The 16516-nt window shown below is 39.3% G+C and overlaps 2 protein-coding genes across 2 annotated transcripts in view; both read right to left on the bottom strand.

The window, feature by feature from the left end:
* Positions 1-14516, bottom strand: part of LOC118408497 (fibrocystin-L-like) — a 30441-nt gene extending 15925 nt beyond the window's left edge. The window contains exons 1-18 of the mRNA XM_035809311.1: positions 14389-14516; positions 13620-13755; positions 12711-12941; positions 12036-12134; positions 11359-11582; positions 10499-10686; positions 9489-9630; positions 8743-8961; positions 8148-8379; positions 6433-6598; positions 5417-5686; positions 4624-4760; positions 3936-4062; positions 3061-3205; positions 2498-2601; positions 1969-2139; positions 1271-1504; positions 219-370 (exon numbers count right to left, since the gene is read on the bottom strand). Of these exons, the coding sequence (XP_035665204.1) occupies positions 219-370; positions 1271-1504; positions 1969-2139; positions 2498-2601; positions 3061-3205; positions 3936-4062; positions 4624-4760; positions 5417-5686; positions 6433-6598; positions 8148-8379; positions 8743-8961; positions 9489-9630; positions 10499-10686; positions 11359-11582; positions 12036-12134; positions 12711-12941; positions 13620-13679 (2901 nt within the window). The 5' untranslated portion in view covers positions 13680-13755; positions 14389-14516. The remainder of the gene's footprint in view (positions 1-218; positions 371-1270; positions 1505-1968; positions 2140-2497; positions 2602-3060; positions 3206-3935; positions 4063-4623; positions 4761-5416; positions 5687-6432; positions 6599-8147; positions 8380-8742; positions 8962-9488; positions 9631-10498; positions 10687-11358; positions 11583-12035; positions 12135-12710; positions 12942-13619; positions 13756-14388) is intronic.
* LOC118408499 (fibrocystin-L-like) overlaps positions 13744-16516 on the bottom strand; it is a gene marked incomplete in the record, with an annotated part of 28940 nt that continues 26167 nt past the window's right edge. The window contains 3 exon segments of the mRNA XM_035809314.1: positions 13744-13755; positions 14378-14562; positions 15698-15901. Coding sequence (XP_035665207.1) covers positions 13744-13755; positions 14378-14562; positions 15698-15901 — 401 coding nt within the window.

Raw genomic sequence — 16516 nt, 5'->3', positions numbered from 1 at the left:
TCACAAGTCATATGAAAACAATCCTGTCCAACTTCACATACTAGTCAAGACCCTCTGCTTATTATAGCAACTGTCTTACCCACCCAGCAACTACTTTTTATGGTTCGCAGGGGGAATTGGTACCCCACTCAACAACCAAAATTAATTGACATCAGCACCCAACCCAGCAGCAGCCATTTCACATTTCCACACATTCATATGTGAGTGTAATGTTATACCTTCAGTATAACATTGGTAGCATCCTGAACCTCCAGAGCTCCCTCCCACTTCTGACTTGCTGACTCATAACGGTCCTGGTAGGTTCCAGGCCAGATGGAATGGGTGATCAGGGTGTCACTCAGGAGGTTCCCCATCCCCGTCAAAATTATACCTGCAGAGTAGTCAATCATATCATCATTATCTTTATCTAAGAAAAAAGTAGTCTCCTGGCTCCCGGGATTCAAATCAGGGCCACCAGAAGACAAATGCAATGCCCTAAACCATTACGCCAAAAGGGATGGTCCCGTTTGGCATGGTCAGTTTGATGGTGCTTGAACCTCACTGTTACATAATCATTAAGATAAAAACAGAGTTTGGAGAAGATCTGCACTTAGTAGTACACAGTTTCAGGTATAGATTTGATATATATTTTCTGATTCTACTTTTTCTAAAAAATATGTGATTTCATACATGATTTTTAAGATGCTGTACTTAATGGTCACTTAAAATTGTCCAAGTACATTTTGCTGTTTCCCAATTGAAAGAGGGCATCATTTTCATTACTGGAAATGAATGGTATAGAAATAAAATTTGCTAACTAGGTTTATACCTTTATATGGTAAAAAAAGAAAAAGAATAAGGTAATTGTATTCTTCTGAACAACAAACATAGCAGACACTTCTTGAATTTAACATATTACGTATAATAAAAATAAAAAAAGGTATCTCCTCATCTTTTTAAGACTGCAATCCTTTAACATTTTTCAGAAAAAAAGGTGTACTGCCTCTTTCTTGAACAATTTCATCTGGTTGGTAACATTACTGGCTGATATTCGTACGACAACCAGTTGTTTTATCTATTATCTAGTATATATCTTGCCATGATGAGAAATACATTTGGGACAATATTGTTCACACTGCAGCAGTAAGCTGCAGCATGAAGTAGGACCAGTCAGTATCTATATTCAGTATTGGCCTGGGAAAGGTGACAGGTGGTTGCTGAATTACTGGCTTGTTACGAACACTTTCAATTAGTTTTGTACAGAGAACATTGTAAATTAAACTTTACACACCTTGCCCAACGGTGTGGTGCACAACATTGCTTGTCAAGTTGAGGTTGTTTGTTCCAAACACCCCGATGCCGGGAGCAAATCCGTGGTGGAAGACGCTGTTGTCAACAAATGATGGTCTGTCGGCCGGGACATCTCCAAGGTCAATGAATGCCAGAGAGTAGCGGGGATCGTAGCGATCCGTCCATCCCTCCTGACCAGTCCGATCAAACTCAACATTGCTGATTCGGGCATAGCCTACAACAATAAAGATCACAGTGTTTGACATATACGATACACAATACTCACAAATGATGTTGCAGTAAATACACTGTGCCACATCACCTTAGTGTTGTTGTCTCGCCGTCTCAGGTGGTCTGGACAGTGTCATGCAAAAAGATCTAATAACTGCATCAACACCATCACCAAACTGAAATTGTCAGGCAACAGGGGTCATGGTAGAATTAGAAAAACTTGGATGGAGTGTGTTAGGAGGGACATCAATGTGTGCAGTCTAACAGGGGTTGACCCACTGGACAGAGCCGCATGGAAGCGCGGTGTGAAGACTATCTGACTGCTGCCTACCCGAGTCAGGGATCCCAGCAGAAATATAATCAAATAATGGATACTACATACTACTACTACTACATACAGCTGTTGTGCAATTTAGTTTGATAACTATTTCCAAACTTAATGGTCTGACTGAAAACTAAAGATCTCACCTGTGTATGCTTGTCCTGCAGAGCTGAAGGAGCCGACCAATACCCTGGCTCCAAAGGATTCTTCTTCTTGGTCATCATAAGATGCACCCACAATCTTGATGTTCCTGTTAAGGAGTGCTACCTCAGCTGCGATGGTGTAGGACTCGCCATTATCGAAGGTGTCACTGGCATCTGAAGAAAAATGAATTCAAACCTACACTCACATTCTCCCTATAACCATCACAAAAATGTCTAACTGTTGTACAAAATCACGAAATTAAAAAGTTTCTGAGCTTAAAAAGCAGAGGATGGAATTAAGGCACAAGTGACCTACAAGCTTGTCCCTGGAGACCGATAAATCTTACCCTAGTACATATGTACATGTACCTGACAGGTATGATAACTATCAGCACAGATGATCTGTCAGTTCTGTGTCAGCTTGTCTTACTGCAATGCCATTGATGACACCATGAAATGAAAGCATATTTACCAAACTTTAACACTAGGGGGCAATAGTACTGTCCTGTGGAAGCCATCGGGGACTACTTACATGTGTGCGTGTACTGAAGATCTCCATCAAGGGTCAAGGTCATACCATCAGCAGAGACAGCAGAAATTGTGAATGTTTCCGTTTCCCAGGTAGTGAACCCAGTGCTGCAAAAGAGAGGCAATTTTTTCCATTCAGTGTTTTTTGTACAAAAAAAAACAGAATCTGAGAACAGACAAACAATATATACTTAGCATAATTTATATACTATTGTTCTTCTTTTCTGCAGGTCCCTCTGAGGGAAGCATATAAGAGTAAGAAATCAAATTTGAATGTTTTTGCTCAATGTAGGTTTGCAGGGTATGTTTTGCTGTGACATATTTCATTGACCTGTAGATTTACACAGAACTGTTACAATCTGTACAAACTGTACAGTCAGAAAGGTGGTTACGCTTGTTGCTACATTGTAAGGGACAATGGGACTGAACCCCCACCCACTGATCTATGGAATTTGATCCATATTCATTACTGCTTGTGGAATGGGGATATACAATGTATGTACATTGACATATTTGTATAGTTTACTTATTAGTTAGTAGTCTGAAGATGTAATGAAATTTACTTACGGAGTGATGACAATCTCCTGGCCTGCCTCCCAGTCCACAGGGTCTGCCAGAGTGATGGTGTTATCACCAGCGTTAGCGGTTTGGGTCAGGCTAGTCCAGCTGGGAGTCTGTGGCTTTCCATACAGGTCCAGACCTCCGAACACAGCTGAACAGAGACAGATATTGCTCAATGTGTCACCAAACTTTACATACCATATGCAATAAACCAGAATTTTTTGTCACAATCTATAAACGCTTGTCTAAACACTGCCAAATGCAATATCAAAATGCATCCAGAACAACAAAGCTAAGCATGGAATTATGATGTACATTTACTTTAGTTAAAAAATACAAATCAGAATGAGCTTGGATTTTTGAAGTGAATATGTTGTGGCACAAGGTTAAAAGAATGTACTTCTTTTGTTGTTTTTTTTACTTTCAGTAAAATTATATTATGACACGTTCATTACATCTGTCACAGATTTTGAACTTTTCCCATTTCATTCTGAGCATTAAGTGTTATGTGGCTTGAAAATAATGCCATCAAAGACACAGTGGTGCAAACATTATCTTGATGAACCAAATGAATATGGCAGCCATAAATTCCTTCTATCTTGAAATGAGTGGAATAGCTAAAAAAAACTGTAATGGATAAACTAAACTTTAACTGTAAACTTTAAGTTTAGTTTATCCATAATGGCATTTACCAACACAGATAAACTTCAAAGCTGGAAAAAAACACTGGTAAATATCTAAAACTTGCTCAGATTTGCGTCATGCTTCTTATTAAAAAAATGTTGTCAAAATGACATTGTAGGGTTTTTAATATGGTCCCCAGCTTTAGATTGAGAAATTGTTACTCTTCTAAGTGAATCATAAATATATGATCAACTTACCAAGTGCCTTGGATCCAACATTAGGACCACTTGGTAGTTGCAAGTCAGGGGTGGTGTGGTCTCCGCGAAGACTGAAGACAACGTTGCCCAAGTATGGTTCATCTGGCCAACCAACAACCAGTCGTCCCTGGAGAAGGAAATAACAGATTGAAACAATGTAAGTTGTGTATGTAGACGGTTGAATTAGTTGGGATTGGTATACAATCATGTAATGTTTTTTTAACTTTAAGTTGATATATACATGGCTTGAACAGATACAGGTCTGGACCAGTGAATCCTCTGCAACCAGATACCTAACAGGTAGGGTGAATAACGATTAGGTAGCATACAGGGCTCTAGCCAGCTCGACATTTTTTCCGTCAGCCAATTCCCATTGTCGCGCAAACCACGAAAACACTATTCCAGGAGTTAGAAACAATGAACTGAGACCTTGAAAAACGGGTTTTTGATGAGATTATTGTACGCGAAAGGGCGCCGACACACTTCGTCAACAATCATAACAAACAGTGTGTGGCTATTACGGCCATGAACGGCATCCCCAAGCCGCCTGTAGTTTCCACCAAGGATTTTTGGTGTTCAAGGTTGACGGATTGGTTTTAAACTTTTTCCGTCACACGCAGCAAATTTCCGTCAATTGACGGAAAAACGGATGCTGGCTAGAGCCCTGGTAGCATATATTCAGCTTTACCTGTACGAAGATATGTGTGGCCTCCAGAGTGTAGTCGCATGTATAGCCTTGTGTGCTGTCCCACAGTTCCAGAACTGTCACAATGTGGAGCTGACCAAGCCTAGGGAGATTGGTACAACCAAGCACCATCCACGGAACTAAAGAAAAGGATATCTTACAGTTAAATGTGCCCTTTTCTCAAACAGTAAATTAGAATTATCAATATATAATATCAAAATGATATGGATGCAATGTGATGAAACAAGCTTAGGACCAAAACGTGGTATAGATATCAGTCTGTTTGATGGTGATTTTGTGCCAAAAAGTAAGGGGTGACTTTGTGCCAAAAAGTAAGTTATACTTGTATGTAAAGCATTAATTTTGTCTTGAACCAAATTAAATATCAGATAACTCTAGATCTAATCATCTCATAAACAACATCTAGAAATGACATTGTTTTAACCAAAGTAGGTGTCAACTTGGGGGAGGTTAACTTTGAGAGTGCCATTAGTCTGAACATAATATAATAATTGTATATCTATCACGTGCCATTCTGAGAAGTGGACAATGTTCCTTTGAGTCAAACAATGTTATATTATTGCCAAAGTTAAAGCTTCATTTGGATAACACAATATTACAGTCTTATAATTCTGTAATGTCCTGCTAATGGGCTCGACCCCTGGGAGTGTCGCCAAAAGAGTCTGTCCATGGTGCTGAAAAGGATGGTATTCTTAGTAAAACATGATAGATGAACAAAAATCATTTTCTCCACTCTCAATCATTGCTGTTATATGTAATACTTAAAGTGACTGACTGTTGTCAATCCTGAGGTTGTCTCCATCCCTAGGTATCAGTGCGCTCCGTTTCCTATCGGGGGAAGATGCCAGACTTGGAACCAGGAAGCTCGTGTCATCGGCGTATTGGCTCCACTCGACATCCGAGTCACCGTATACGACGTAGTCATCGGGTCTGTTCTCTGAAGGGGGAGCGTCAGCTGGGCTGATGGGCGCCACACAACCCTCGTACACACAGCGATACACATTCAGGTTGACGTCTATGTCCACACCTCCGACCTCTCCCTTGACTAGAAGAATACAGTAGGTAATATTCATCATGATAGAATTAGTTGCAGACCTAATAACCCTACATTTGTCCTAGGACAGATTCCGATTGCAGTCTGTATTTAATTTAGTAGAATCAACGATTGTCCTGAATTGCAATCTCTACTGTGACATATACATATCAGCCATGTCAGGTTTTAAATGTCTGATTCTGACACATCAGCTGTATCTTTAATTTGAATTTTATGAATTGAAAAAAGCAGTGTGCTCATACATTTTGTGAGCCAGACTCTATTTATTTAAAGTTATTATTTATTATGTATTAGCTAGCACACTGTTGCATTCAACTTACAGTACATGATCTGGTCTGTACTGGTCACACAAAATGCAGATTAACTTTTCAAGACGAAAATTATGTACATAAAGTTGTGCCATCTGCCATTAGATTCTCAGTGATATTCCTTAATATATACTGATTCAATTATCATTACATGTACATGTAAATTGTTAAAAATGGCACACTATTGGAACTATGTAGTATAATAGAAGTGGGGCTTTTCAATTCCTCTGCTTCCAAATAAGAAGTCAAACCCAACCTGTTTAGAAATAGCCAACACTAGATGTATTTGAGTAGCTCTTTTTATAACTATCACTGTTCATTGTCACATGTAAGTCCCTTTTGTTTCTACTATGTACATGTAAGAAGCCTCCAGGCACGAACTTGCAAAAAAAAAATCTTTCAATATAATATACATTGTATAACACGTACTTAGATATGAGAAGACATGTGGTGACACAGAGTCATCAAAGTACCAGTCCCCGTTGTTGTCGACATCAGGGTTGATTGGGCTGTCCAACCCTTCCCTGTCGTCGACGATGGAGAAACGATCGGGGGCCTGGTTCAGTTCATGCCTCATTATGATCCATTCGTCTTCCTAGAGTCAGAAAACAGAAATGACATTCAGTCAGTGAGTGAGTGAAAAAAACCTTCTTGGCAAATGGAAATATTTAAATTAACACAAAAAGGTTGGTTTGGGCCAAATTTATCTTGCTCCATGAATTGCTGCATGAAATGCTTTGAATATATACCACTTACAGAGAGAACATACATTAGAAAGGCCAACATTTGCTCAGGTGCAAATACAGCATGTTTCACTCCATCTTCCTCCAAATTCCAAAAAATGGACCATAACTTTTTGAAGAAATAGACCATCTAAAATTATGATTTTTTAAAATGTCAATATGTGATAAATTACCTGACTTTTTCTGGATGAAAGTTGACATTTTAGATGTAATGGGTGTGCGCCAAAAAGCAGTTACTAAAGCAACTGGATATAATTTTGGAAATGATTTTGGATTTTGATAATGGGTGTGGTAGCTGGTCTATCTCGATGGAATGTCCGGATCCCTTACTAGTTTGTTAATCAAGATATCTGCGATATTAGGGATGTATTGTCAACCAGAGCGGAATGAAGTAAAGACAAAGGAGACATACTACATTTGAAGACATTGTATAAAAATTCTCTCTCACCTCTCCCGTCAGAACTGATTGGGCTCTAATTAATCATCTCACCACTATGTAACCCATTTCTAAGGAAAAGTGACATTCTTCTTTAAGTCATTGTAAGTCATTTCCTGGATGGACCTTTCCAGGATATTACAGGACGATCCCTTGACCATGTATATTAGTCAGGTATGTAAGCGTGCCACACAGCACGTTTCGACAGCGTCAAAAGTGCACAGGATAAACGCAATGACGTCAGTCCCAAGGTGCCATATGGGGTATGCCCTGTCGTTCATACAAATCAAAAGATCATAAATTATGGTTGTTAACCTATTTTGTGACCGAGTATAGTCCACTGTTCTTGTCTTTTATCAATGTGGAGACCGTAAGAAACAGCTGTTGTAGGTAACTAATACACCTTTCTCACGCGGCGGCCATGACAGATCTAAAAAGAGTTCAATGTGGCAAACAAAAGGCTGTCCATCATAATTAGCAGTTCAACCAATGATAGCCTGCCAATTAGGAAAGCGACCAATAAGTGAATGGCTGCAAATCCGTAAAAAATTTGCATTACAATGTTTTTATTTTGCATCTCTTAAGGGACTATGGGGTCAGTCTTCACTACTCTAAATTGCTACATCTTTCGGTGCATAACACTTCTTGTAGTATTTATTATTCTATCTTGTATCATGAAAATTTGTGTGGTTAGGGGGAAAACTAAATGGGACCTCATTTTAGAAATAAGTTTTGTCTGTTTGCCTCATTGACCTCATCTTCGATCTATCATGGCCGCCGCGTGAGAAAGGTGTATATGGCACCTTGGGACTGCCGTCATTGTGTGTTTCCTGTGCACTTTTGACGCCGTTGAAACGTGCCGTGTGGCACACATACATACATTTGTAGATCATATTAGTTCTGTATCTGAATGTTCATGTAGTAACTACACACAAAAGGGTAATTCAATAGACATCCATTCTCACCTCCATCTCGTAGAATGTCCCTGTGTAGCTGATGTTGGCATTAAGATGTCCCGAATCCTCCCAATAGAAGTTGTAGCTTTCCCCGACCGGCAGGTCGACCATCCACCCCTTCTTGTGGGTCATTCTCTTGTCTGCCCAGGGACTACTGGTAGAACCATGTTGGTTCTCAAAAATAGCGTCTCTGGCATCAAGAGCACTGGGCCGGGCATTGTTGAAGGCAAAACGCCTAGGTCTGCAAGCAGCAAAGGTACATGTAAGTTTTGTCCTACGATAGGAACAGAATCTCAAATGTTGCAATTAAGAAACTTGTCTTGAATCAAAATGTAGCTCATATTGATTGTCATGATATTCTTATTCAGTCTGATAATAATGTACTACATTAATGCTAAAACACAGAAGACCAGAGGCTAACAAATAATGTGCATGGATTAATAATGATAATCTTACTTATCGATTGAATGTGTAAATTTGGGTCTGCCCAAACTCCTCAAATGACCTCAAACAACCTAAGATATGCTAAGATACCGAAAGGGCTATTCTACTAGAAGAAAGAAAATAAATATCATTTTATAGATAAGAAGTGAATATCACGTACTTGACAGTTGGATTCGAGCAGACACAGCCAGGGTGTGCTCCCAAATTGTACTCCTCACTCTCTGCGCAGCTTGGCGGCAGGACACCCGTACAGGGAGCAACAACAGTGTCTGCGAAACCTGTGCCTGTGAAGCTTCCGTCCACATCCCAGATAACACTCTCGTGCTCCCAGTCAAAGGCAGCTTTGTTCGTTGTCTGATAATAGCTAATGCCTGACACCCTGCGAAAAAGACAGTGGTTGGTGAAAAATTTGTTGCAAATAAAAGATGCCTGTGCCTGCCCCCTTGTTTTTAAACAATGGTCTTTAATAGTTATAACAAGAGCACAGCAACTTTTGTAAATTGTACATGTCAAGTCATACTACTACTAATCAAGTGGATACAATTAAGCTGGTTCAGTATACAAGTATTTTTGTGAATAAATCAACATGTTGAGTTTAACCTAGTAAACTGAGTATATTTGTACGTACAGGCCATAGTGATTGTACGATGGGGTTAGGTGTGCATACATGTACATACATGTATTAGTCAATCGTACTAGGTAAATTGCTTTAAGTCAATCATATGGCACAGGGGATAACCATCCAGTACTTTTGCATGATTTGAATCTGTTTGTATTGGTGATGTTTTTATGGTTTCTTAATTTAAATTTATAATCATATTTTACTGTAACAGTGGAAGAAATCTCAGAGTAAATTGTTCAGTAAAGTGTAAGAAAGCTTATAATAAGCTTAACACTTTGACATACTTGGCCACAAAACCAGAGCACCAGTCGTTACAGGTGCCGTCAATCCTGGTGACAGTAATAGCGGAGGTGCCTGCTCGGTCAAAGTTGTAGAACGTCGTGTCCTCCACACTGTAATTTGGACCAAATGGGAGGACAACACCACCTGAAATGATTATCAAACAGTTAAACTACCGATTAGAATCACAAAGTAAAGTAAGGCTTACAAGTCTACTATGCCATCTCCTATCAAGTCAGCATGCAAGTTAATGAAATACAGTGACATAGACATATGACATGTCAGATACTTACACAAAAATGTAAGAAGCGTCACACAGTACACTGAAATTAGCCATGCACTTCACTTAGTTTTGTTCATCTTTGTCTATAATGACACTATGTACAAGCTACGTGACATACATATCATGCATACCAGACCGTAATAGATTAATTTGGATGATAATTGGATACTTCAATGCTAAAAATGGTGTGAAGCTACATGTATATGATATCATTGTATATTATCATATAGCCAGGCGCCGCGGACCAATCAGAAGGCCCCGTTCCATGTTGGTTATGATGCCGTAACACGTAGATTCCGGCCAGGCTGGTGTGTATCCTCCTTCTGATTGGTCAGAATGAATCGACACCGGCACCGGCAAATCGACACCAGCACCTGTGTCGATACAAATGGACACCGGTGCCGTTGTCCATTCATTCTGACCAATCAGAAGGAGGATACACACAAGATATGCAGGGTTTGACCAATCAAAGGACAAGGCGTTATGACACCATATACACCTCGGGGCGGGTCATTAACCCTTAATTCAATGAAATAATATTATATCATTTGTTAAAAAACAGTATCATTTTAAATGTATACCCTAAATGAATCCTACATGACACAATGCGGAATTAACATTAAATTACTGGTACACTACAGTAGGTGTTGTGTATGTGGCATTATCTATTAATATCTATTTCACATGTACATATCATAAATAGATTATATATATTATATATCAATTATTTACCCCTGGTGCCTTCATCTGCATCAGCCATGTCAGTGTATCCGATGATGTGTGAGTTTGTAACCTTTGTATTGCCCCCGCCACCCTTGACAGATTTCTTGGTTTCTATCCCAGCCTTCTCGTTGTCATACACCAAGAAATTATCAAAAGTGACATCTCCGATGAACACCCCCTCTGCACCTTTCTCACACCTGTGGGATGAAGACATAAGCTGTCAGTTGCACATTAGTCCTTAGGGTTGTGTAACTAAAATTTCCCATACCTGTACGGTATTGTAAAATTGTTTTATGTATAGGTCTGGACCTTAACATCAGTGTGTACCTGTACCTGTATTGTAAGCAAAAAGCACTAAGTGGAATATTACCATAACGGTACCATTATCATTTTAAGAAAACATTTCAATTCAAAATACCCCAAGTGTCCTTGACCAAAAAATTGAAGGAAAATCCAATTGAATGATAAAATCATTCCAACATGCAAATAGAAGATTCAACAGCAGTGCACGTCAAAACATTGAATCATTTTAAATGCATTATGATGCAAGCATGTGTGATACAAGTAGAAGTTTGTGTGATACCATATATAGCCAGGTGTCACTTTAAACACCTCCGAACTGATCATTATACTAATACTATTATAGCCAAATTATTTATTTGGGCAATAATGTACAATGTAGGAGTAAGAGTAGTTACTACTCATGCATGACCTTTACAAGCATGTTCAAAGATTACAATGTTACTCTAATAATCATAATCTTTGAACATGCATGTAAAAGTCATGCTGAAGTGGCATTTTTGCATGGGCATTCTGTCATACTGTGCTACTTAAGTGTTAAAGCTTGTTTTTAAGGTGAGTGTTCGCACCTATAGGCTGTGAGGCCCGTGTAGACTGCAGGCTCGGTAGGGTAGTAGTCCTCAAAGATCCAGATGCCAAACCACCCATTGGAGTGGACGGTGTTGTTTTCGAACACTCCGAGTCTTACACTATTTGGGACCAAAGCTGGATCATATGCGAACGATGCACCGATGACATCTGGTTCCAACGAGTACCAGCAACCAACATGGGTGCCACCTGCAATATGGTTGTGCTGTAACAGGACAGAATCAACATAAATAATTGTTTTAAAAAACACTCGGTAGCATTGAAAGTCAAGAACCATTAATTTCACACATTCAAGTCAGACTGAATCTTTTAGATGAGCACTATTTTTGAATGATATTGAGGACCATGCAACCACAATGTAGGCAAACATTCAATGCCAATCAATTTGGTACCTAGTATATGATCGAGAAGAAATCAGAGGTTGTTGTGTTATGACGAAGGGCAGGCTAAGTTCAACAGGCTATCAGACCCCCCAATCCTCATACTGTGTATCACATGTACATTGTATTACCCATAAAATGTCACTTAAGCCCAATCGGACAGTTCCAGATACAATTTAGAGTGACTACTCTCCAATTTTCCAGACCTAGCAGCTGAAAATTTTTATTCGGAACATAACCTTCTCAGTAGGGGAATCTTACTGTTAACTTGGACACACCTTCACAATGTTGTCCGGATTGAGTAACCAGAAGGCAGCGGGCATGATATCATCATTCAACAGGCTGGTACTGGACCTGACGAAAACTGCAAGGTTGTACTGGAAGAAAAAAAGTATAAGAGCTTCAGACTGGTTAGTACAATACTTAGTATACTTATTTCAACTTGAAAGTACATTTTATACATATTATACATTACACATTACAGAACCACTTGTAATAGAATTACTACAAATGTCACACTGTGGTAAAATGGCAATTATACATTTACGTATCACAAAAGACTAAATCTTGTACAGTGGTCCTCGGCTGGAGGGCCTGCAAAAAATCATTTCTGTTTCATACAATATAAATATCTTGTTCAACTTGGTACATATGAGTTCAATACAAAATCAACATATATTACACAGTATGTAAAGAAAATAGCAATTTGAAATAAATTTTAATATAATCCTCAAATTGGGCGAAACATTTTGTTTTGAGTAGCCTGTAGTAGTACAATGCGGCTTCGCTACGGCTGCGTTTTTAGCCAAGCACATCAGGTCACCCATACTTTTCTTGATATTAAGTATGTTGGATTCTTTTTACATGGGGATGAGGATTTATGCTTGAGGCTTAGACTTCTTTGTACCATAACAAAAATTGCAATCTTTCTACTTTTTCATTTCTTCACATACTTGAATGATATTTCCAGTCTCGATACCATCCTCGATGAAGACAGCTCCACCCATGATGTTGTTGATCACGTTGTATTCCACCAGCCAGTTGTTTGTACCGTGCATGACCACCGCCCTGTTAAAGCTGCGGTGGATGGCATTCCCGCGCACGTAGTTGCCGCTCATGTCACCGTTCAGATGGGAGTGGACGGCATAGCGGCCCAGACGGAAGGCTTGCCCCATATAGTAGAACTGGGAGGGAAGATAATTTATGTTACACAACAAATGATAATGTAACTGTAAAGATTTTAAAAAGTAGTATGATTCCATTTTAGTAAAAATAAATATGAACACCTAAACTGGAAGACTCAGAGGATTTTTTTAATTTTATGACTCACTAATGCATAGTCAGCTCTGGTGTTAAACTTTTGAATACAGATAAATTTGAAATCATTGTAAAAGGGTTATGGTAGTACACCTATAATACCCATGGTATAACACTTGTTGCCAGTTTAGAAATTACCAAAAAATGTAAAACGTCAATTTTGAAACAATCCAGGGTTGAATAAGTTTTCTAAAATTCACTTGTTCTATCAGGCAAGCACATAAAAAATTTACTTGCCCGAACGAATTTTTCACTTGCCCAAAATTCAAACGTCACTTTCATTACAAAAAAATGCATTTTCAATTCCAGCAAATGAATTCTTATCATTGCCTCTATTTTTCCATGTTGACCATTGCTTGATGTCATGACTGTAAAATGTAAAAAGTAATATCAAAGTGTCATTCAATGAAAAAATCTTAATTGGCCAATTGGGCAAGTGGGGTAGGTCATGCACTTGCCCAATCAGCACTTTCACTTGTCCTGGACATCAGGGCTAGTGATGGACTTGTCCAACCCTGCAATCTCGTTTGGTTTTAAGTTTTTACCTCGGTATATTCGATGCGTGCGGTGATCAAGCCCCCGTCGCGGTCTGGTTGGTGCAACATGAGGTGCCCACCAAACTGATCACTACCCTCTCCTCTCCAAACCGGCCCTGGAAGCAGGTCTGAGTCACAAACTCGCCTGTGGAATGGAAGTGAAGACAGAGGATGAAAAATGATAAAAATGGTTCTTTTTCTAATATCAAACCTTTGTTAAACAAAAATTGTTCTTTTGTGCCTATTAAATTATTAACCCGCATGAGTGCCACTTTTCATAGTTTTCAAGAGAAGAGGAGATTGGTTGTCAGACTCAATCTACATGGCCAAACACCCAGGTCAGCTCATCAAATAAAAAACACCCCAACCTTAACCCTAGACCTGCTGATCATGAGTTGATCAGGGTGTTGAGCTGAGTAGATTGGGCTCATTGCGAGTATAATATTGTGTACTTTAAATCTTACATTATTTACTAAACAATCAACAAAGGTAATGAAATAGAAAGTAACTGTATTCTTGTTAATTCATGTCAAGATAATTTCATGGGACATATTCACATACAAAGAGGCTGCAAAGAGGGCTCAGAGTGCATTATACAACTGTTAAGTTCAATGACTTGTAATTTCATGTGATAGTTTTATGTTACTTAGCAGTTTTTGAAGTCTTACATGCAAACCCATACCAAGTCCAATAAAAATTCAATCATATTAATTGCATAACTGCAATTGTTATAATAATTGTTGTATAATGCTGTTACGATATTGTACGATAGTTTTACCAGTGTCAAATCCCTCTGGACAAGCTTCAATTGTTTCATCCCAGCCCGACGCAGTTGAGGAGCCTTGCACCAAGACAGTCCTGCTCAGGAGACCAACTTCTGCCTGGAAGCTCAGCTCTAGACCGTCATCACCGACTGTTACCTTCTCACCCAGGTGTTCAAACTCTAGACTCTCTGAAATCAGAAAAAGATGAAAATGAGTACCTAGCTTCGGCTAGTGGCAGTGACAGGAATTAGGGGCATGTTTGGGCATGACGCACCAACTTTACACGAGTCAGGGAAATCTTGGTGGGAAGTCCTCCTAGGAGATGGACACTCCAACTAACAAAGCTGTATCTGCTGGGGCCATCTTACACGTAGCAGTTCCTGCACTTTTGGGACTATGAGCGTGAGTTGTAAGACAAGAAAGTTGACAAGGATTTGCACACCCTTCCTTCACCTTAAAGGGACATATTGTAGAAATTTGGCGCCAAAATTTCAAATGTTCTGAACTGTAAAATCTCCAGTCATATTGACATTTGTAACTTATTTCCAACTTATCTGCGTCATTTTATCACATTTCTAGCGCTAATTAACAACGCCAAATTAATCCACAACCAAATTCATTCACTTCCGGGTAGCCTACGGGAAGTAAGCCGGCCGTAGATTTCCGAATCGACCGTTGCGGTTGCAGATCCTCGGAGCTTCGTGGGGACTTTCAACAAACTTCAGTAACGATTCGAGCGAACCACCGAACGCGTTCTAAAGCGCACTTTGGTTCGTCGGAGAGTTGGATAAAATGGCGGACAACTCAAGCGGCGGAGGGAAGTGCGCATATTTCGAGACATTCTCGCGGCACAACAAAGTCGTATCAATACGTTGTGAATATTGCTGTGCAGTGTAATAAGGTAGACTCAACTCATAATGTAGAAAAATGGCCGAAAACAGTAACTTTACTTTTTATAATTATGTCCCTTTAAAAAGTCATGTGCAGGTCAGGAACACAGGTCGCCAAACCCACTGACTGAGTGTTTGCCCGCTCATCTACAAAATGTAGATCTGTCGAAGTGACAGGAAAATCCGAATAGCTGAAGCTGTATGACTGATGTCAATTAGGATTTTACTATGATGGTCAATGTTGTAATTAAAGGTAGCCAAACATCCCCATCGGGACTCAAAACAGTACCTCCACCTTCATTGAGGTAACTATAATTTCACTGTTGTTACATAACTTACAATGACCTTCCTTACATGTACATTTAGTGGGTCGGTCCACTCTACAGTAAAAAAGAAGCTTAGAGACTAATATGAGGAGGATAGAGAATGTTACCTGTGAGCATGATTGTGCGTCCATCATTGCTGACAGACAGGATTTCCCTCTCTTCCGTCTCCCCCTGGGAGTGGCGATGTCCGGTGGTTGCTATGACAACGCGGTCTCCAGCCTCCCACGACACCGCCTGTTCCAAGACCAGAGTGTCAGACCCAGCTTCTGCTGTCTGAGCCAACAGGGTCCAGGTATGGGCCACATGCTTACCTAAAAGAGATAAATCCATTAAATTCTGGTCACAATTTTAAGGATCCCAAAAGTTAGATAATCTCCCAATTCGTTCCAACCTTAATACAATACGTTCAAAGCCCCCCATGATACTTTACAAGATACTCTAATACTGCAATTGCTGGATATTCACTTTGCCAATAGTTACAATTGGCACTCTAAATGTGTAGGTCAGCTTTTTCTCTTTTAACTAGAAATGACTCTTCCATAAATGAAATAATCGGTCAATAATCTTTATTAATGATACTAACATTTGTTTTTTTCAAATATCAAATATAATATCAACTGAACAATTTCAAACGAAAAACATGATGAATTTTCTTGTTAGCCACAAGTTCTAAATTTTCTGATCAAGAAAGAATCAAAAGATATCCAATATATGATAATCTTGTCAGACTTTGGAAGTGTCTCAAAATTAATGTTAGTGAAGATATATCTACCCCTGTTCTTTACCAGATTAAAGAATAGACCAATTGTCAGAGCCTCTTTATCTCCACTGACATCATCTCTGTCTTTTAGACAAGTTTGTGCCCACCTCACTACATGTAATGCTAGTTCACCTTTATCCGTAGGGTAACCTTTATCCATTCTTTT

The sequence above is a fragment of the Branchiostoma floridae genome, unplaced genomic scaffold (genome assembly GCF_000003815.2).
Source record: "Branchiostoma floridae strain S238N-H82 unplaced genomic scaffold, Bfl_VNyyK Sc7u5tJ_162, whole genome shotgun sequence".
NCBI classification, from domain to species: Eukaryota; Metazoa; Chordata; class Leptocardii; order Amphioxiformes; family Branchiostomatidae; genus Branchiostoma; species Branchiostoma floridae.
Note: the sequence above shows the minus strand (reverse complement) of the source record. Positions and strands in the feature narration are given on the sequence as shown.